General features: G+C 37.8%; 1 protein-coding gene across 1 annotated transcript in view; it reads right to left on the bottom strand.

The window, feature by feature from the left end:
• The window catches only part of HS2ST1 (heparan sulfate 2-O-sulfotransferase 1), an 83,668-nt gene that overhangs the window by 13,998 nt on the left and 46,283 nt on the right, over positions 1-23,387 (bottom strand). Inside the window, exons 2-4 of the mRNA XM_084290805.1 lie at positions 10,752-10,990; positions 4,495-4,580; positions 2,097-2,235 (exon numbers count right to left, since the gene is read on the bottom strand). Coding sequence (XP_084146931.1) covers positions 2,097-2,235; positions 4,495-4,580; positions 10,752-10,990 — 464 coding nt within the window. The remainder of the gene's footprint in view (positions 1-2,096; positions 2,236-4,494; positions 4,581-10,751; positions 10,991-23,387) is intronic.

Raw genomic sequence — 23,387 nt, 5'->3', positions numbered from 1 at the left:
GAACTGCTGCAGTTTTGAGCGGGCAGTCGGTCTGGGTGTGAACAGACTTCCTAGAGAGCACACTGTGCCTGGTGTACACCATTGCAGCTGAGCTAGCGGTAGACCACTGTTGGAGGAGGTGTTCGGATGGATGGGGGGAATCCTCTGCCCTTCCTGCTCGCCATGCCTGCGCAAACTGCCGCGCTAACTGCCACACCACTCCCTTCTGATGCACCATGCCCTCTTTACCCATCCTGTTAACTGCCCCGCCCTCCCTTCTGACATGCCACGCCCTGTTTGCCCATCCTGTTAACTGCTGTGCTAGCTGCTGTGCCACTCCTTTCTGACGCGCCACACCCTGTTTGCCCATCGTATTAACAGCCGTGCTAACTGCCCCGCCCTCCCTTCTGACGTGCCACGCCCTGTTTGCCCGTCCTGTTAACTGTCATGCTAACTGCCGCGCCACTCCCTTCTCACGCGCCACGCCCTGTTTGGCTGTTCTGTTAACTGCCCCGCCCTCCTATCTGTTGTGCCACGCCCTGTTAACTGCCGCGCCACTCCCTTCTGACGTGCCACGCCCTGTTTGCCAGTCCTGGTCGCCTGCGCTCCCTAGGGGCAGCTTTTGAACGGCCGGGGAGGGGGCGCTGCTGGCTCCGCCTACGCCTCGTTCTCGCCTCGTTCACCTCCCTCACGAGGGCTGCCGGGTCCTGGGGGCTCCCTCGAGTGGGCTCGGTGCCGGAGAAATTAGCACGCCTGTCCGATCCCCCGCTCCGCTGCAGAACGCGTCTGCCCCGGAGACGATCGCCTCGGAAAGTGGCGAGTTATGGTATGGTATGGACTGGATCCTAGGTCTCTTTTTAAAAATGCTTTAACAATACCATAACATCAAATCATCTCCCTAAGTCTTTTAAAACATGATATAATTTACTGTTCTGCTTGAAGCGTTCCTCCGTCTGTGCTGTAGGATGCCTGGACAAACTGAAATGCAGTAGCAGAAGATGGCGCCAAAACCTCAGTAACAGAGGAAGGTAAGTGATGTGTAACAAGATCAGTGCTAGAAGAGTAATTAGCAGCAGAAAAACAAATAAATAAATAAAATAAAAAAGAAGAATGGTCCCTACCCAGGATTTAAAAAAAAAACAACAAAAAACAGCATTTGCTTGGGGTAGTGTAGAAAGTATGCAAAATGATTAGTTACATTTTCTGGTGGTTATGGTGTTTATAGACATATGCACTAAGATGTAATCAACGTGATTTTTCCTTAGCTCATTACAAAACAAAAAAAAAAGCCTCATTTAAAAACTATTGCCATTGAAAGCTTAAAAATGGTTTGGCCCTGTAAAGTAAATCCATGTCCACCCCACCCCCCACATTTAAAAAAAAAAAAAAAAAGCTGTAGTCTTATAAACTATATTAATCTATTTATTAATCTATTTAATACCTTATTTTCCTTCCTGATTTGAAGAAAGTCCAAAGCAAAAGCAACACGCTCTGATGAATGTCTTACTGTAAACCATTATAGTGGATGTACAGATTTTTTTTCTGAATAACCTTATGAGCCCTAAATGAGGTTATAGTTCTGAGGCTGTAATAGCAACCAAGATTTGAATGAGCTTACCTGAACTACTCTCATAGCCTTCTAAGACAGATGGAAGAAGTAGAGAAATATGATTCATACTCCACAGCTTTCAAGAAGACTCTATATATTTTCATTGTAATATTTACATTAAAATAATACATGAATTGAGTTTCTAGTGATAAATAAGATAAATGTGAAGGCCAAATCATCAGCAGTTCCACAGCTTTTGGTGGAAAATGTATTTAGCTTAATTTTCAACAAGAAGAGTATACTTAGTGTGATACTTGCAACACTAAAAACAATAATTTAATTTTAAACAGATTGCAACATAAAGCTAACTTATAGGGTTACAAAGAACACAGTCAATGTTACATTCTGGTCCAGTACTTACACCAACGGGAGATTATAACTTACAAAGCCACCACCATCACTAATGACTATACAAGAACTTGTATTCAGCTTTTATCAGTACATATTTCTTAAATTGTTTTCATATTAACTTTGGTAAGAACAACACATAGAGCAAAGTGTACTTTACCTTCTTATCTCCCTGTTTTCGCCTTCGTAGGCCTGGTCTGTAATCATCTCCAAAGCGCAGAAAGTAATAATAAGAAACTAGTCGTTCTATAGGATCTCTTATGACATTTATGTAAATTGGTTTCTTTTTAACACCAAATCTAAAGTAAAAGAGGAAAAAAATGTCTTTTAAAGGTGAATCAAAGTTTCTCATCTAACACCTAAAAGCCTCTATCTATAAATACCTGTCTCTACTGAAGAAACATACAACTGAAATCTATATGCAGCGAAGATGAGAGGAAGTTTAATGATTCAACTCACCCCTATACCCAGTGCATGACATGGATGTGCAAGTCAGTTCAATTTCAGTTTTCTTAGTACAGTGGTTGATTATTTATTTAACAAAACAAACTAAACTAAAATATTCTCACACACCAGATACTACAAGTGTTTATACAATTACCCTGACTCTAGAAATGTCTCAATTATTCTAGCAGCTGCATATATATTAATAATAAGCAGACAGGGCACTCAATATTGAATTCCTGTCTCCTACTACCACTGCCCTCCTAACCCACCCTGTACAGTGAGCACAGAGTTCTCCTCGCAGGGCTCCACTTATCAGCGACAAACGCTGACAAACAGAAGACAAAACTCTGAGCCCATCCGTTACCTGGGCTGATTACTTGGATGTATGGCTCTGCTTATTAAATAGGAGCCTAAGATAGTATCTGTAACCATACTGATTTCTCTATCACAGACAGAAAAATGTTTCCTCACACATCTACCTAAGCTAATTTTTACTTACTGTGATACAAGCTGGAAGCTTGATGAAATGAGTTCGTGAGCTCATGGGACACATGAAGAAGATTTAAACCACCAAACCTGTTTTGTACAAATGCCATCTTTCAATAAAAACCACAAATATGAAACAATAAGCTGTTGTGGAAAAAAATTAACTGTTTGGATGAAAGGACAGCAATGTACACAAGGATAATGCAGTCCTAGAGGGAAGATGCAGATGAAGAAAATCTGTGAAATTGCTTAGATGCTTTCTAGATATAATTATTTTAAAGACTTCTGGTATCTGAAAAAGTTTTCAGCTTCATGAAGCGAACAGGGTATAAAATGACATTCATTTTTGATTCATCTTTGCTGTTCCAGAAAGCTGTTATTCCAATAGGAGTTCAGTTCAGTGGTTTATTCATGTTTAACTTTTAAAGGCAGAAGGGAAGCTAATGAAATTTGATGCATTTTATTTTATTGGTAGATTTACCATTAAGACTTCTTGCCTAGTACTTTTTGTAAACTTCAAGCTTTTACTTGGTGCCATTGGTAATTTCCAGTCACTACTGTAGCTTTTAGCATTTTCTATTATCTAACCTACTGTACTGGGAAACCATGAAACTCTCACTTCCCCTTTTCATTCTCTATAATAAAAAGCTAGAATTAAAAGTTAGTGTATATAACAGAATGAAACATTGAAAGCAATGACTAAAAATTTTCTACATGAAAAAAAAAAGTCTTTTAATTAAATTAAAATTTCTAGCACACAGAAATATATCATTACTCAGGACTGACCAGCAGCAAGAAGTAAAGGTGCTATTGTTTGTGCAGCAGCAGAATACGCTCAGATCTAAAAAATCCATTTTCAATTTTAAGCCTTTTTCCTCATACTACAAGTCTGGGATGAAGCACTGCTAAGCAAAATTGAATTGCCAGTTGAAGGGGAGGTTTCACAAGACAAAGTTACTCAGGATCACAGCTTTAGATCCAGAAGTAAAAATAAGACAAGAATAGAAACATATGTGAGCAAGAATATAGATATGATCCTTCAACCTTTGAAGTCACCAGGAGGTGATTTATTTTAAATTAATTTTAGAAGTAGCAGGATTAAACTCCACAAGAATTATTTCTATGCTTTTTACAGCATGTCAGATTACTATAGGCCAGAAAAAAAATGCTTAAAATATAGCTTAATATCTTGATAAAGTGTAAAGGGATACTCTGAAAGAGAATAACTACATAACTTAAGAAGGATGTGGCATTACTTGATAGGAACATATTTTAGAACAGGTATCTAAAGCTTCTCGGAAAGGGAAGACAATCACTTAGGTAGAACTACCAATGTCCCAGAGAAAAGTGAGAATTTTCAGCAAAACAAACTGACATTCAGCCAAGGAATACTAAACCTAGTATATAAATAGTTTTCAAATAAGATTTATCTATGTGTTATCATGCAAAAAGACAATTGAAAACTGTGAAAATCAAACCAAATACTGCTCCTCCTAGGAATTTCAGCACTTGAATTTAAAAAACAGCAGATATTCATCACTAGAGGGCAGTAATATCCCAGAAGGAGCCAAGCAACTTATTTAAACTACTATGATACTCAACAGATAAATCCATGGGTAACATACTTTGCAAAGTCCAAATAAGATACGTGTCCATGGTAAAATCCTGGTTTCATTTCCTTCCAGGAAGTCACGTTCTTCACAAATCGAACCTGTAAAAGTAGACAGAGTGTTTCAGTACAGCTGGAACACACAAAGCTTTGCCTAACATGGTAGATTTTTTATTTCTGCTTTTGTTCAAGTAAAATCTTACAATGCATTTGAAGTTTTTTTTGAATATTACCAAACAGTTTGTGCAAACTAAAGTTAGACTTTTTGCGATCACATAGATGACTATTTTTAGATCATCACAATTTAATGATCGGACGCTAACCAAAAGCAGAATACAGCAAGCAGAAGAGAAATCCAACAAAAGCTACGACAACAACATTAACAATGCATACATGTAATTTTTGTTGGTGAATCCTATTTGTAATTTGAAAGGAATCCAGAATTTTCTTGACTTTAAGTAGAAATGCAAGTATACCTTTGATGGAATTGTTTGGCCTGTATTCCATTCTTCAAATAAAAGCATAGCAGACTTACAAGCATATTCTTAGACCTATTTTACTGGGATATAAAAAACAAATCCAATGGTTCATTTGGCCCCCCCTCCCAAAATGCAATGCATGAGTAATCCAGAAATTTTGTAAATTTATAAAGTGTAAATTAGATTTACAGTTTATGACCTTGAATGGTTACCATAAGTCTAACATCTCAGTGAAACTTCCAAGTTAAAGCATGAATTAGGCCTTAAACAAAGGCTGAAAAAAGAGGTACCAGCAAACTTCACAGTAACTAGGAACAGTTTTGCATTTCAAAGATAAAAACAAAATAAGATACATGCCCCAAAACAGAAAGTATGATTAAATTAAGTGGGGCATACAAATCCTGATGTAGCTTGCCTTTATTAGGTAAGAAGAATATTTTAACATCAAAGAATTTAGCTCTGAAAATTATTTCAAAACTAGTGAATTGGATAATAAAGAAAAGATGATAAATTTGTACTGCCTGGGTTGTAGTACAATGCTACACCATTTCTGACAGTAAGAATTAGAAGACAGATGTGTATTTCCTGCAAACCTATAGTGTCTTTTTTGTTATACAGTGACATAGATAAGCACAAAGATACTCAGTTGAGACGAAAGAGTCACGAAATGAAAGTTTGACAGCTCACAACAACATGCTAACATTCTCTGTAAGCTGTAACAGTGCCTTGAAACATGAAATAAAGCACTGACCAATGAAGATTTTAAGAGGGAAGACTGGCCTGTTACTGCTTCCTCACACTTGGTAATTTACCTTTTTTCGCTCAAACACTGGCTCTTGGACTCAGGTAAAATAAATGGGTATCATTTTTTCCTAACAGGCAGTGCTCATACACAGATTTTTTTTAGTGCACAGATTTCACAGTCTTAGGCATTTTGCAATTTAAACCATATATTGCATAGGAAAATGGTGCAAGTTTATCTGAAAAGCTCCGCTTAATGTTATATAATGGCATTTCATAAATTGCACTGGTTTTCTGCCTCGTTTTGTCTACAGCACAAAGTATAATGTATCTATATGACTTTGAATCCAGTCAGACTACTTATGCTACTACTGAAACAAACCCAACTTCCATTGACTGTACCTTTTTTAAGATAAATGACAAAATATTTTCAGTGGGGAGCCTCAGCTCTGAGTATTTCTTTACCTAGGAAAGAAGTTTCTTAAATGCAGAGTACACGTTATCCTCCCTCCCTTCACCCCCAAGCCCCCAAATGCTACAGCTGGTTGATACAACTCTCCAAGATAACCAGCTATGCTACCTATTTTGTATAATCCAGCATGCAAATAAAGCTTAGATTTGAATTACACTTCCATTGGCAAGTTTTCTGATGCACCAGCTAGATTTATGTTTGTACTAGACTAGGCCTAGACACAGGAAAATGTTAACTGCAAATTCCCAAGGGTCAGTTCTGTCAGTCTCTGTCAGACCTCCATACCACCATCTGCCTTCTCACCTGAAATGTGCCAGTAACAGTTTTTTCAGAATAAATAGATAAATAAATAAAAAGGGGGTTGTCTTACAATTACTTTGCTAATAATTTTTTTATGAACACAGGGTTATTATAGAAGAAACTACATTTTATGCTGTATACCAGAGACCCGACTGGATATTCTAGCCTTTTATTAGCTTTAACACTAAAACCAGGGAAGCTAAGAAGGTTTTATACGACATTTACATCTGCCTTAAGATATTGTTCAGCAACACACTGTGCCCATGAGAATACAAGTTTTTAACACCTCTATCTAGCTTGCAGGCAAGAGATTTTTTCTCCCTTTCCCATAATTTGCAGCATTGCAAAAATTAGAAGCATTCCAGGTCCCAGATAGCCTAACGAGTCTGGATTCACATATTTTTAGGGCAGAGAAGAATACTCTTTGCTGATTCTTACTGTCAGACATGATCAATTTTATTTTTCTTTTCAGGGCTTAGCAGATACTGGAGCTTTCAAGAGACCACGCAAGCTTCTCAACTTGAATCCAACTTGAATCCAATGAAAAAAATTTGAGGTTACTTTAAAAGTAACCTCAGATAGAAGCGAATGGAATTCCTGTGAAGTTGTTTCATGGTGCTTTTATATAATCAGCTACAAAGTTGCTCCATAGCCTTTAGTAAGTGAGAAATCAGCTGAGTTTCACTGAATTAAAAAGTCAGATCAAACGTACTCTGGGGGCGTAAGATGTCCTGAAAGGTAAGTTAAATGCATTCAGTTTCTAGGATGATAAGAATTTTAAGCAAGTATCAGTGAGCTGAAAGAAAAAAAAAGAAGGAAAAAACAAACAAACAAAAAAACCACCTCAGCATATACTTGGTCTGAGGAACACGTCCAGAGGAATCTATGCATGCAAACCAGTATTCTGGTCATTATCCCATGGCCCGGCATCACGTGGATGTTTGCACACTGAATTCCCCAGCTTTTACATCTTTTTATAGATCTATCAATTGCTAAATAACTGAATGGATATTACAAGTAGATGGGGGTATGATTACCAGAAGCCTGAGAATTTTCCATTTGACCTGGAAGAAGAAAGCTCTCAAGGGAGACTGCACACCAACACAGTGTCACCATTACAAGAAACACCTGACTCAGATTTCAAGACCTTTCATAGGGAGGCACTGGTAGCTTAGCTATCTAAGTTGTCATACAGGCTGATAACTTGCAGCTACGTCCAGATTAGAGGACCAGGACCGCTGGAAACCAGCTAGCAGCACAGGTTTGGCTGAATGCCGTGAGAAACAACAAGCAAGCTCAAGGCAAGGGCAGCTGAGAAGCAAGTTTGTGAGATGAAGAGATGGGAGTTCACCAATCCAGCCACGGTAAAGCCAGTATACCTGCCTGGCATGAGCAGCTCTTCCTCAGAAGAAAAAAATAGAAGAAAATACAAAGAAAATAGAAGGAAATGGCCCATGCGCAGTAGTGGGCATTAGTATGCACTTGGCCATCTAACTTGGAGAGAAAAGTTCCTAAATGTTCAGCACCAGATGATGACACTGTCCCTGCTATCTGACTCACTGCAACCTTTCTGTTGTTCCACTTCTGATGGTTGTTGAAACCATCACCAGTAGAGGAAATACATATTACTAAAGTCAGTATGAGACTGGTATCCTCTGAGAGGTCACTGTTTTAGAATACATTAGGAAGAAAGATTATATGCTTTCAGCTGTCTTTTTTTTGAGGAAAATGGGGAGAGAAACTGCAGGAGATATAAGAACAAACTACAAACAGCAAGTTGAGGTAGTGAAATGCGGGATAATCATACCACATTTTCTGTATGTTCACAACAAAAATACAAAATATGTACTCATACCCTCTTTTTTCTAATAATATATCAAGAATACATGCTGAAAGATAGCAATTTAGTTTTAGATATGTTAGATGACACTTCCTCCATGTAACAAAAAAAGCTAAAGTCTGTGTGGCTGGTATGCCATCCAGTTAGGCATAACAAAGGCATACTTGTATGGGCAAAACACATCAGTACTGAAACATGCAAGCAACAAATAAATTCCAATCAAATGTTTTCTCCATTTTAATGAAGGCAAGAGTTTTTGTTACAGACCACAGAGGTCTGAAATGCAACATGGTAAACGTGGCACTGAGCTCGCTACAAATAAAAGGCCCAACCTGTGGAAAGAGAGGCAGTTCCCAGGATCCTGCTTTCAGGCAAGCTGCAAAAGAGAGCAGGGCAGCTGGGAAAAAATCCATCTGAAACTAAAATGGATGTGTTAGGGACTCTTACGGGATTATCTCAAAGCAGCTACAGTTTATATTTGGAGTGGATTTTAAGTAGCTTTTTTTCCCAGATTGCGTTCAAGAAGTAAAGGTTTCACAGATGGACAGAGAACTTAAAATCTGTAACAGAATTAGAATAGTTTGGAAAAAGTACAGCAGAAATAGTATATACCAGAGGGCTTACTATTTTACTGATTTATTTATGTCAGCCTAAGACAACCTTCACCTTGCTCAGGGAGGTGTTGTTTTTTTTTTTTAAACAGAAAGTATCGCTGATAAGGACAAATTTGCCTTTGTGATGTGTTCATGTATATTGCTGGTGGTATATATACAGCTAATGCACTCAACTCAGTGGGACTGGTGAAGGCAGCATGTGAATATGTCATGCATATCCAAGCCCACAAGGAGCAAGCACACATCAGCTACTACTCAGCACCTTTGACATCTCCAGAATTGTGTGTTATGTCTTGCAATGGGAAGTTGTTAATCATATACACAACATATTTCAATATGCTAAAGAAATGTTTTTTCTTTGAAGAACTATGTAATATATAAAGCTTTTCATTGTTAGCATCTCCCAGTTAATAACCACTGAAGAAGAGGAGTATCAACTGTCTAATTAAACAACATGAATCATCACCACTTTGGACAATAGCACAGTATCAAATTAATTTAAAACTGCCAGTACTGTATACATGCCCAGCATTGAATGGATTTAATTATTCACAGAAACAGAAACTGCAGTTGGAAGTGCAATGCTAAGTGTGATTGACTTGAGCAGGAATTTTCAATTAAAAGATACAGGCTTGTTAAATCTTTTGGAATTCTCCCTGCTCTTGGTGCACAGAACTTCAGTATTTGTTCTGTGCAGTGGACAAGACTACAGGGATGACTGCCAGATTTACTCTTAATCTCAGTAATCATGTATCACAGTACCACCTGCGTATTTTAGGAAATATTTCACAACAGCAAGAACCCAACAGTGACATGACCTCGCTTCCACGAAACAGGTCTCCAGTCCCACCCCAAGCACACTCTATGTCCTGGATGCTGAGATTCTGACCTCAATCTTTCTCCCACATACAGAACTGAGACTGAAGTGCCCAATACCATCTGCTTCCTCCTCCTCCAGACTACAGCAGCTGCGCTGAGCTGCTCCTGCCTGTAGGCATGCACTTAAAGGAGCTGGAAGCCTCCGTGCTGATATGCTGCAATGCAGAACAGCTCCTGCTGCTGCTGCATATCAGCTTCAGATGATCAGCATACAACCAGTAGTACATACTGAGAGTTTGGCAACATTTATTTTATGGACAGGGATGAGGACATAATGTTGTTTCAGACCACTGACTTAGGTTTCCTGAATCTGCACTCATTACAAGTAGGAAAATAATTATAAAAAAAAAAAACACACACAAAATAAAACTTCTTTCCCTCCCCCAAAGAAAAAAACAGCAGACTGTCATGAGTTTAGTTAAGAGCTCAAAGTGGATGCAAAACAACCCACTTACAGTGGCTCCTTACAGCCACTTCTTTCTACCTGTTTTTCATCACCTGTGAGCCCTGAGCAAAGACAGCAGCACAGCCCTGACAGCACAGCACTTGTACTACACAGAGAGGAGAGCACTTAAGACTGCATTCACTGCAGATGGAGATAATAGGGAAGTATTATTACAAGGCCAAAAGGCAAACCATTGACAATACAATAAACCACTACACACAATTATAACAAAGGTCATTACTGCCTTAGCCATGTCCCTTTTACCTTAGTTTTTCTCCTGAGAAGAGGTACTTACCACCTCCAGTAGCACAGCAAAAACCTAAACCTATTATCTAATAAATATTATTTTCAACAAAGAAAATATAAACATATTAAAATTCATTTATACGGGAAAATGCAACACAGAAGCCAACTCTTTCAGATGATAAATGGGTATAACAGCAAAAAAAGTTTTCTGCGCTCTCTTCTTGTTTAATAAAAACATCCCAAATGCAGCATCTTACCTGATCTTGCAGAGACATAACAGGATTATTTTTGGTTGTATTGATATGTAAAACGTGATATTTGTTCTTTGCACAAAGATCATAGGCAATATTTGTGAAGGATGTGCTGGCAGTCTTAGGTACTCTGTTGTAAATAATCACCACATCATCTTCTTCATCCAGTGTCACATCTTGTCGGGAGCCATCTGCTGTATGACGTTGCTCTATTTCTCTGACTTCATGTCTTGCAATAGCCCTTTCTGTTAAGGATGACAAATACAAGATTTCAGTGTAAAGACTGCCAATTTTGAAGTTCAAACCTTGGAATGCAAATAACCTGGTGAAGAGCAATACTGCCTCAGCAATAAACACTTGCTGTTATACATATTTCTGACTTATAAAGCAAAAAAGACTATAAAATGTACAAATGATAAAAGGTGACTTAGTCTGACAAAGACTAGAAAACAGTATGCTTGGGGAACATATACCATATTCTATGACTCATGTAAATGCTACTGAACATTTCCTTTAAGGAAAAGTATCTATTACGTGCTATGAAAATGGTGACATTTTGTCACAATGGTGAAGAAGTATCTCAAATAATTTCTATAAAATATCTACTATTTAAAAACTATAATAAAAGAAATAACTCAAGCAACCTGGAGAATATGGATTTTCCCAAACCAGTAGAATTACTAACACTACAGATTTAGTCAATTAACTCTATAGAGGCACTGGAATTCAGATGAAGCCAACATTTTTGATAGACTAGTTAACACAAGACCCAAGTGCAAAGCATTACAATCCAATAACCGATTTTGCAAAAATTCCATTGGATTTATTGATTTCAAGTTCAACAAGAATATAAGTGATAGATGCTTACAAAACAGTGAACATGAAAGAGAAAAGTGATCTCTCAAGTACTGAAATTCATTCAATACATAAAACGGAAGAGACGTGGAAAAAACAAGCTATGGACAACATTTTGGCAAGGTGAGTACATGACAAACCATTTTTCCTTTTATACAAAGGGCAACACTGACTAACTGAACGCTGCTTCAAGTGCTAACGGCCTATTTGTAAAATGAGTATCAGACTATTATGGCGTTTTTTCTGCTACTGAATATTAAATGCTTTTTACTGATTCAGACATAGATTTGTTCTGTCCTAGATAAGTATATACTTTAATACGATTTGTTATACACATATCAAAGCATCTTTTCTTATTCACTTACTGTGATACTGTCTTTAATAATATATTCAAGTAAATCTTTGATGGCCAACAGCGCACACTGAAGTCAATACTACAAGAGTAACCTGTAATTCTCTGTATTATGTTCTTACGCAGGATGATACTTAGCAGCAAAGCTGTTGGCCTCTACCTCCCTTGCTTCCAATAACTCAGTTCCTTGTATTTTCTTTCACCACATCTCTTTAATTATAACATAAAATCACTTTAAAACAGAATCATTAAGCTGTGAACACCACTAGCCTGTAATTCCACATAAGTTGTCTTCAACCACAAACTTCCATCTGTCTGAAACGTTTCAAAGCTTAAACTTTCTCTCTCATATGCTCACATCTCACACCCCATAACTAAGTTACATCAGTATGAAAATGTTTGTAGAAAATGCTTATTGAGTGTATCTCAATTTTCCACATGACATCTGCTGCTCCCCACTACATCAGTCACAGTTTTTACTCCTTCCTTTCTCATTTGATACCTCTCTCATCACTGCTGGCAAACCTCTGATTTCGGAAAGATGAGGCAACAGAATCAGGTTTCATCTAACTGAAGGTGGCTACAAGAAGAAGTGACTGGCAACTCTTCTTCCTGCCAGTAACTGAGCAGAGGAAGCATTTGGTATGGGACACCCATGGCTGCATGGCTGCTCAAGGCTACACAGATACTAAATGCCACCTAGAGAGGCTGAAATGGAACATTTCATTTGCATTTCTACACCAGAGTCGTACATCTCAGCTAGATTTGAATGATGATTGCACAGAACTGCACGTGGCTGCACGGTACCACAAGGAACTTCCAATTTATATGCAGTAAGCTTTATGTATATAAAAGTAAAAAGGCACAAGAAATGGACAGGATTTTCAAAAAGAGTGATGAGAAATATTCTTCTATTGAGATATTTGAAACCATGATGATTCAAGAATTAGTGTGAGAAGTGAACTGTAAAGGCTATGTGTAGGATACAAAAGACATGATTAAATGCAAGCAGCAGAAAGGCTGCTGCATACAATCATCTTAAAGCCGGTATGGTGTGAGGGGAAAACAAGAACCTATGCAAGAACTTCCATAAATACAAAGTACACACTGCTATTATCAAAGAATAAGTAAGATTTAAGCTTCAAACTAACATGAAAAATATTTTTTATGACAACAAATTGAAATCAGTATGTTTTAACAATTTTTTACACGTGAAAAACAAAGAGTAAGAATCATAGAATATCCTGAGTTGGAAGGGACCCTTAAGGATCATCTGGAGGAAGATGCTAGCTATTTATTGAATATACTTGACTTTACTAGAAATCTCTTTAGATGACAATCATGGAAATTTAATTTTCATTTTGAGAACTTTTCTACACAGGATTGGACTGATTTCACTGAAATCAGTTTAAAAAGTCAGGTTTTTATTTCATATCAGAAACCCCATGGACAAAATGATGTTCTACAGACTCACTGTTTTCATTGCATTCTATTTAAACCTGATTTTATAAGAAAAGAAGAAAAGTGGTTTGCAAAATTATTAAGAGATGTCTAAACTGGCTTAAGACTGTTCACACTAAGCAGCATTTAAGCAAGTGGTATTTTGAATACAAGAGAGATTTTCATGGTAATATAATGCATGATAATTTAAAGTTAGAAAATATTGTCTCACCTTTTTTTTTTTTTTTTTTTTTTTTAATTACTGCCCCTTTAGGTTCATTGATTAATATCATTTTTATACAGTGTGGAAAAATGTTGCTCTGTCATGTGTTGTCTTACATGCAAACTTTCATCAATTTCTAAGTCAGTTTGCACACGGGCAGTACCATACATGAGCAGAAAAGAGGAAATACCACAGCCAACAGTAAGTTAGTTTGCCAGTCAGATGCTACCAGAAAGTAGCGTACAATGGGTGAGTTCTGTCTTCTCCTTTACCAGAAGTACTACTAACAGCATTCAATCTGTGCGTCACCACCAGCTATGGAAAAATTTGAAATAATTTCTCTTCAAGATCTCTGCCCTTTCAAGTCAACAGTTTGTCAACAGGTTTTAAAATTATTAACACAGTGAGAGATATGGACAGACCAAGTTTGATTGCTTAGGCCTGTTTTCTTAGGATCTTGTCTAATAAAAATCACATGTGAAAATGCACTAAAAATATATTGAAATGAACAATGTTGAAATAATTACAGAAATATATCACTGATTATAAGTCGTTTGTAAATATATAATATTAATATAATATAATACCTTGCATATTAAAACAGACAAATGCCTTTGAACAAGTTTATTAGCATTTACTGCAAATCCAAGTGCTAACTGCATAAAAAATTACATCTTCCCAAACAAAACAGAGTAGCACAGATCCTATCAACTTAAATGTTAACAAAACTAAACACTTCAAACTTGTCACATTTTTCACTAAAACTCCAGAACCTCTTAGGCATTTCTTAACAAGAAAATTTGAAAGTAACAGAAACTTTTCTTTCCTCTATGTCTTAGCCCGTATCACTTTTGATCAAGAATACATTTTGAGCCTTGCTGACGATCAAAGTGAAGTTAACCAAGTATCTGGAAGAATAATTCAGGGCACACCACCCAATGCTCTTTGTCCTTTGCATCTACTTTCCTTCTGCACATGTCCACGGATATTATGTAGGTTCTCCTTTCGGTATCTCTTGTGTGCATGCCATACTTCTTTGTGAAACCTCCCACTCAGATGAGGAAAGGCTCAGTCTTGAAATAGTTTTGAGTTCAGCAACCTTCCAGTGTTGCCCAATGGAATAAAAAGATATGGATTATACCTCAACACCGACTTGTTGCAGAGGAACCGGACAGCTAGATGTGGCAAGTGTGCTGGCACCATCTCTGAGCAAACAGCTGCTGTGTATCTGTGGCACTGGATGCCACTTCAAACCAATAAGCAGCTTTCTTCCAGTTGGGAACAATATTGAAGCCAGCTGACCTGGTGTCTCAGCTTTGTTTCCACCCAGCTCCCAGGCCGATTAGGCAAGCAGCTGGTAGCCTGAGGCACCGTGCAGCTCTCAAGCTGTTTCACTGCCCAAAAGCTGCACTGAGCACTTCATTGGCCTGAATACTGAACCAGAGCACGACCAAAAACCTACTCAATATTGACGCCATTCTCCTCCAATGAAGGATGAAAACTAAATAGCAGCTTAAAAATTATCCATAATTACTTAGCAAACTTCACGTCCTGATTCACTTTTCAAATTATATACACAAACCATACACACAGACCTCATCCTCTGCTGAAATGTGGCTGCCTGTGGGAGCTGTTCAGCAGCACACCACTTTGACAAACCAGAGCACTGCTGCTGTACGTGAATATGAATACTTGGAGGATGGAGAGGAAGAAAAAGAATCAATAGTGCTATGACAATTTGTGGCCATGAAGGATTTGTGTTACTACAGCCAATTAAAACTACAGGAAAAATATACACTGAATTAATATAAAAACCCTAAAGTTAAATTTGTTGAAGGTATCAGTAATAACATACCACCTCTTCCAAAGACCCGTAAGAATACTAACTCTGTTCTGCTCTAATGTTAAGTCTTACAAACAGCAGAACCATTGCATTGGTTCTTCAGCAACTTCATGACTTAACTACCAACGTCAAATCAAAGGCTTGCCCCAAATACTTCTACTTTCCATTCCTCTGTAGAAGCACTACTCCATGAGGCCTGCTGATGGATGACAGTTCCCTGCTTCCGAAGGCAGCTGTGGGGGAAGCATGGGGGGCATGAGGACAGAGCTGGGACACCTTCCTGCCTGCTCCAGGAGTGGCAGCGCGCTGACACCGCTCCAGGGCACTCCAGCTTCTCTCAGGTTAGAGCAACTCCTTGCAGCTATCGCTAAGTGATCATCCTTAAAATTGTAATTAAGATTCTGACCCCCATTAACATATGTTAATAAAGGTTTTAGAACCAACATTAAGCAAGGATAGCAAAACACTTGCAATCTGATAGAAATACAAGCTGCTAGCCAATTCAACACAAGAGCGAAGCAACACAGAGGTACACTAACCTCCACCGTGCCAAGTTTTAATTAAGAAAACAAAAAAAAAATGCTTACAAAACAGCAATTTCAGTCACCAGTGGTATCTGACCCAGTGACAGCCCAACTCAAGCACACTGCCATCCTCGCACAGAGGCTTGCTGGTACTGCTGAGCTCCTCACGCACACACTGCCACCAACCACTTCAGATCCTCACAAATTTTGCTTAAAGATATCATCTGGGAACCTGTGTACCACACTTACAGAAATCACTGCTAATGCCACGTCCCATAGCCCATAATTTATTCTAGTTAAAGATCAACATGAGCATTTTGCTTTCTTCTTTTCCTAGATATTTTTCTGTGCAGGTTATGACTTGCCTAATTAGGTAAGTTTTAACCCTTAAGACAACTTAGCTAAACACACTTCAGTCAAAGAGACCATTGGCCTTATTTGCAAATCTTACTATTTTTAATCAGCCTAAGAGATAGCCACTAAAAACTTTAATGTTTATTTTAACAATGACTCAGATCCCATGAGAGGCTCAGCACACATGCTCTGGGACCAGTTCTTACCTACAGAAAGTAAAGACCACGTGCAGAGCACATGCAAGGACAGAAACAGAGCATAAAAATTAAAATAACTTCTCTGGTACTACTTTAACTACTTTAGGTCAGGTTAAGAAGACCCACCTTTTCCTACTCCTTTTGATAACTCAGTTGCCTTTGTATGGAGAGATTCTAATAACTAATTTTATAAATTGCATTCCAGCTTGTTTTTTCCAGTAAGGCAAACAGAAAGGAACAGGTATAAAAACTTCTGCTATAAGAAGCAGTAATTTAGCGAACAATTACAACTCACTAACATTACCGATCTTTTTCTTTAATAGCAGTTAATGCATCTTGAGAACAGAAGGAAAAAGAATAGTCCAGACAGAGAAGAATTGCTTTCAGACTCCAAAAAAGGCACATGGCACTTCACTGAGCTGGTTAAAGACAAAACAACAACAAAATGGAGCAGCAAGGAAGCAACTCCAACAAGGCAATGAAATCATTAACTAAAATCTAATGCAGCAGCTGTCTGAAAATTACAAGTAGCAATTCTGAAAAACTTGCTATGGCTCCATTAGCGTTTGATACTCATCATTTATTTTCAAGATAGTATTTTTGTCAGGGCTTTATTTTTAACACATAAATTGAAACATATTGAGTAGCATGTGACATTGTCCAGGGTCTGATACTAAACTAAACAAACAAGCAAACAAACGAAAAAATCTCTATACTATATATACATCCAAGCTGGTTTCAACACCTGAGACTATTTCTCATTTTTTCTGTAAATTTTTGATATCCTTACAAATGCAGTTGATAGACATAGCACTTCTAGATTAAGTTCTAAATATATATTAATATATAAAAAGAAATACACATGTTAGCATATGTATGGCCTTATATGTTTCCTACAGTCTTCTGTTGGGCAGAATAGCCAAAAAAATAAATTTAGATGCTAACCCAAAGTTTTCATTATATAAAACACTGGATGTATTCCCATTGCAAGTTTGGGGGTCTCTATAAAGAAGATCAGGCAATCCGTTTATTGCACTCATTCAAAAGAATCGGAGTGATTTCAGTAATCTCAAATGACACGAGTGATTTTCATTACCTTGCACACTCTTTACAGCAACACAGAACTGAATAATTTACAGTGGAAAAGACTTCTGAGGTTGGCCCTCACCACTGTTGGCAGATTGTTGACTCAAATTCAACTTGTCTACTTTCCTGCAAAGCACATCCAGCCTGTACTGTTCCACAGGCCACTTCTATACCAGGTGTGAGGTTTTATGCTTTATTTTACTTCCATGAGGCTCCAGTCAGCCCCACTCTCCAGCCTGAGTGCCCTCTGAGAGCAAGCAGCCCTGCACTCAGAATGCTAACCATTCCTTACATCTCAAGTTGCCTCAGGAAGAGAAAAACTAAACAGAAAGCCCATGCAAAGCCACAGAATAAATTAATTTCATTTACAGATCAAAGCTGAGATATCCCACGAAGCCTGACTATTTCCAGAAAAAGTATGCCTTCTTAGCAGATTTTCTTGTGTAATAACATTGAATACTACAGAAAAAAGGAGGCTTTACTGCCCCAAACATGGGATTTTCAAAAATTTACTAGAGCTTAAAAAGAAAAGTTGCATACCAGCTGTAAATACAGCAGCACCACTGCTGGTCTGGAACACTGCAAATAATATTAGTTAAAAAGTCACATAAAAAATACAGAAACGTTTTAGGCAACATGGTGCAGCAGTAAGATTTAAAAATAATCAGATATCAAATAACTCCATTAACTCTGCAGCTTCAGACTGTTTTGTTTGACACCAACGTTGAATTCAAGTTCATTAAATTAGTATGACAGCAAACAACAGAATCATAGAATTTCTGAATTGGAAGAGACCCACAAGGATCAAGTCCAACTCCTGGCTCCCCAAAGGACCACCTCCCTCCAAAAAATAGACCCCATTCAGCTTTTTTCCTCACAGTCACCTGCAATTTCAGGTTTCTTGAGGCTGAAACAGCCTGATTAACAGATAAATATAAAGATGTAACCACGTAAGGAAAAGGTTTGTGGCTTTTCAAAATGCCAGGAGTGTTGAACGGTTAAGAAGCACTGTGGCTACAATAAATGCAGCTAAAAATACTTGCATATCAGGGAGTTGTTTTCTAAATACAAACCACGGTTTAGTACATAATGGAAGGGCCTGCTCTTACCTAGTGTCTTAATATCGTAATGCAGGCCCTTCGGAGTTAGCATGAAAACCTAATGGAGCTGCTTTATACATGGCTATGGCTGTCAGAAGTGTTCTGCTACACAAACGTGCATGTCACTCCTGCAAGCAAAATCCAATTCAAAAAAAAAGAAAGCAAGATCAATATAGATCATCTGACTCCATATAGCAAGAAAGGCTGGAGACAATTTATTTTATACAAGCTTTCTCCAGACAAAATTATTTACTTTTCCTGAAAGGGTATTGTGCAGCATAAAAGGAAAAAGGATCATTAAACTGTCTGTTAAAATCATTTAGGGACCTATATGTATGGACAACGCTGTATAACAGTAATTCACCATCACACTCAATAAACCTAATTGGAAAGATATACTGTTATTTCCAGCATATTATACTTATATCCCTGCTTGTCTTTGCACTTCTTGGCTAAACTAACCTGATCCAGAAAATAAAATATTGCCAGTTGGTCTAACAGCCCTGAAAAAAAATAGCGAATAGCAAACAGCATTGCTTTCCGATCAGAATTGCTGATGTAAACATTTTATTCAGAATCTTACTAAGTTAAAGTGCCAAGAATAAGCTCATGATAATTCTATTTGATAACAACTGATACACCAGGATATGTACTTAAATAACACCAGATGCATACAGACTGAACATTTACAATGATAAACATAATTGCTGACCTTAACATAGGTATAGAATTGTGCAAATCCTTTGGAAAAAAACAAACAAACAAACAACAGAAATAAGTCTGCATGCTGAATGAAGCCCAATGTTGTTAAGTCATAAGAGAATTAATTTTAATTACATTTTTAAAGGCTGACTAGATAAGCTTTTGATTATATTCTTTGTTTTCTTTGTGAAAACCACTTGCTCCTGTTAATTTCATTTTAAGAACTTCAATTTCATTCTGTACCCTGGTTGCTTTATATACAAATGAAAAGTACCTTTTATTTTCCTCTAAACTTTGCAGAGATTTACTAGCCCATATAGCCTAAATATCAATATAATAACAAATACAGACAGCAACAGCCTTATCTTTTATTTTAATCTCATACTGCCAGCCTGAACACTTCATCTCACACGGCGATGAAAAAGATAAGCATGAATAAAAGTAAGTCTAACAACACATAGACCCCACATTTCAGAAGCCTCAATCAAAGCCATTTTAAATAAACCCAGGTACGAGAAAAACACTCTTTGAATTAAATGCTGAAACTGCAGTGAACACTGAATTAATTAGTTCCTCAACTACCTCTGAAAATCTCTCCTTGCTATGTCTGATGCCTCTGTGAAAGACCTGGGGGTCCAAGCCAAACTCAGGCAGAACTAGGAAACTGGTTCTTTTCTGAATAAAATAATCACCTGATTAAAAATAGTCCTTCACCTCTGACTTTCCGAGGATTAAAAGGAGCAGTGGCTCAGTGAACTGAAGGAGTTGGTAGAGGGACTTTCACAAAGAAAATCTTGCAAGCCCCCACAACACGCCCCTCCCTGGACCTACCTGGGAAGTTTAGTTGGCCTCTCATGATGGAAGCCTACATGAAATCCCCAGGATTACTTATAAATGATGCATGAGGGAACACTTGTGACATCTAGGCAGCTAATGTAAACCTCCCATGCTCGTTCTCTCCATGCTAAGGCAGCAGCAGTCACACTCAGTTCGAATGTACACAAAGAGAAACAGCGCTACCATAGAAGCTCTTTGTGGAAGACGTTGATTAGGAAAATCAAAATTACACGAACGGGCTTTATCTAGTACCACCCCACAGCGATAAGGAGCCCCCCGTCCTTGATAAAAACAGGAACAGTCCAGAGCTGGTGAGGTGTGTGGTGAAGTGGTTTTGTACAAAAAAAAAAAAAAAAAAAAAAAAAGAAAGAAAGAAAAAAAAAACTTCCCAATACTAGGAGAGCCAGCTGCTCATTGAAAGCCTCTGGGTGTTAATCCTGATTTACACTGGATTAAGCTCTGCAATTAAAAAATAATTATTTTCCTACACATGAGAAATATTTTCTTCTCCACCAAATTGTTTCCTTTGTGTACAAGGGTGATTATTTGATGAAAATTTGACTAGAATAAAGGGGCCAGCAATTCACTTGCTGAATCTTAGTTGTTGCAAAAAGGTAAAAACAGTTCCAGTCTCTTGCTCAAACCTTTGGTCCCACATCAGTGAGGGACACAATAGGTAGATTTGAATCCATCAATCTCTAACCACCCATCCTGACGTTAATACACCGTAATTAGTCATTATCCGAAGGTACATCAGCACAAAGCTGACTAAAAATCATAACTGTAGGAAGTCAGACTGGGTAATGGAGTGCCACTTAAACAGAAGTTAAAATTTGCTCAAGGTATCCTCCCAGTAAGAGCAGAAAAAAAGACATCAAGATTCTCTTTTCAGTATTCCAATTGAAATACTCTTTTTATGAAGGCCTCTGGAACAATCAAAAAGCTAATCTAGCTTTACGTATTGTTTTGTTGGCATTTTGTGCAGATTTTCCATAGCAATTACACACAGCATATAAATGGCTGAGTGATCTTGGCAGAATTAAAAAAAAAAAAGAAAAAAAAAAAAAAGAAAAAAGGAAACATCCACATATTTGGTCAGATTATCTTCTGCAGATATTAAGACTTCAAATTGTCAGATTTTATTTTATAACAGCAAAGTAATCCGCTTCTAACAATAGTCAATAGCCTAAAATCTAGCATTAACCCATTTCTAACATGGCTGAAACTTGTAGGACTCTATGAGGGAATAATCCATTTGCTGAGAAATACAGGGAAAGTGTTTTGAACTGTCAATACTGAGCCACTTAAAATAGTTTTACTTGATTTGAAATAATATACTAGATGGTGAGCACAGGCAGGAGCAGCAGTGCTATAACTATTCTTTGAAAAACAGATTTGACGAAACTTCATATTACTACAAGAATAACACCCGGCCCACATTCCCAAAGAAACAAGGTCTGTGACCTGCAGAACCAGGCCTTCTCTCCAGAGGTACGGGTATAGTTCTCAGGCCAGCTTTCCCCCAAAAAGGTGTGCAGATGTAACACTGCCTCTCTGTGCCGGCAGTACAGCTACCGAGGAATCATGGAAAACAAGCTCTTGGCCTTTTTTCTTCACATCTCCAAACATGAACCCCAAATTGCCTGAGTTTCTTTTGGTTTAAGTCTCCAGGAACTCCAGAAGGTTTCCATATGGAAAATTTGAATTTGCCATGCTGTTGTATTAAGTCATGATCCTTGAATTCAATTAATCTCAACTACCTATTTTTGTGTCTATGAATAGCAAAGTTGAGAAGTGCATTTTTATATTAACAAGCTGTAACCATGTAAGGATTTATTTATTTATTTATTTATTTTTAAGTATTTGTTGGTAATTTAAATAAAGCATACGTTAAAAAAACATGTAAGCTTTCCTTTTTGTTATATGAAATGGAAGTTACTACTCTGAAGTGCTAAATCAGAAAGATGTTTTAATCCAAACTATATAGGGGTTGTAATATTATCAACTTCTGTGGAAAGATACCAACTGATAGTTTTTTGTATTATATCTTATTTATTTGGGATACTTCAAAGCACGAAATACCACTGGTCAATTTTGTTTCCAGGGAGATGGCACACTGCTTTCCAAAAACATGTCACTGTAGTTATTCTTCAGAGCAAAACATGAAAATGACTTTTTGGACATAACACAGACTCTCTGGCAACACTGTTGTATAAGGAATAAAATAAACGATAAAACTAAAATAAATCAATTCACCATCCTCAGCATTTATTTTTTATTCTTATTTTTAGCTGTGGGTAGAGAGGGAATTACCCATATACTAATTACCAAGTGCTGCTTTCACGCTCATGTGTTGGCCCTGCGCTGCAGAGCTGCCAGCCAATGCCATCTGACATTAAACCAATGCCACCTCTTCAGTTGCCTCTTCCACAGGCCTGGTAACATCCCACAGAAGCAGCAGCACACATTTCTCTTACTACTGCAGGGAGTTTGATAACTATGTTGAAACAGAGCTCTAAAGACACCATTTCATGTTACTAACAGTTGAGACACAAGGCTAAGCAGAAAAGCGGGGCAGAAGCTGAGAGGCATTATTTGCTTATAATACCACTTGGTTCAAGGGAAGCCCCAGGAAAAGTCATGAAAATGCTCCTAACCCCCCTTCACTTCCCCAAAGTCACTGTTCTAGGTCCACCCCAAATACAACTCGTGTCAAGCGTTTAAGGTTATTCTCATCTCTTCAAGCCTGTCTCCCTTCACTGGACTTTTCTTCAAGGAAGAAACAACATTGTCCCTTCTAAATAGGCAATACAAAGGAGCCAAGCAGCAGTGTATGGGGAAAAAGAACACAGGTTTAGTAAATCGGTGCTCAGAAATGTAACTGACAAATTCAAACAGTTTTGTAACAAATAACTCAGCATTACTCTATGGCTGTTACAGAATAGCACCTGCCTACCAGTCTCCTTCAATAAAGCCATTGCTTTATCTCATGTCTTCCTACATCTATTAGTGCTTTGCCACATCACCTTCCCCTCAACCTTTCAGATAGCTGTAGCCCTTCTCATTCACTCACGGCACCTTGCTAATCATCACGCAGCTCCTCTCAGTTTGCCAGGAGTCATTTAGACT

This window comes from Netta rufina (assembly GCF_964035555.1).
Source record: "Netta rufina genome assembly, chromosome: 8".
Classification (NCBI taxonomy): domain Eukaryota; kingdom Metazoa; phylum Chordata; class Aves; order Anseriformes; family Anatidae; genus Netta; species Netta rufina.
Note: the sequence above shows the minus strand (reverse complement) of the source record. Positions and strands in the feature narration are given on the sequence as shown.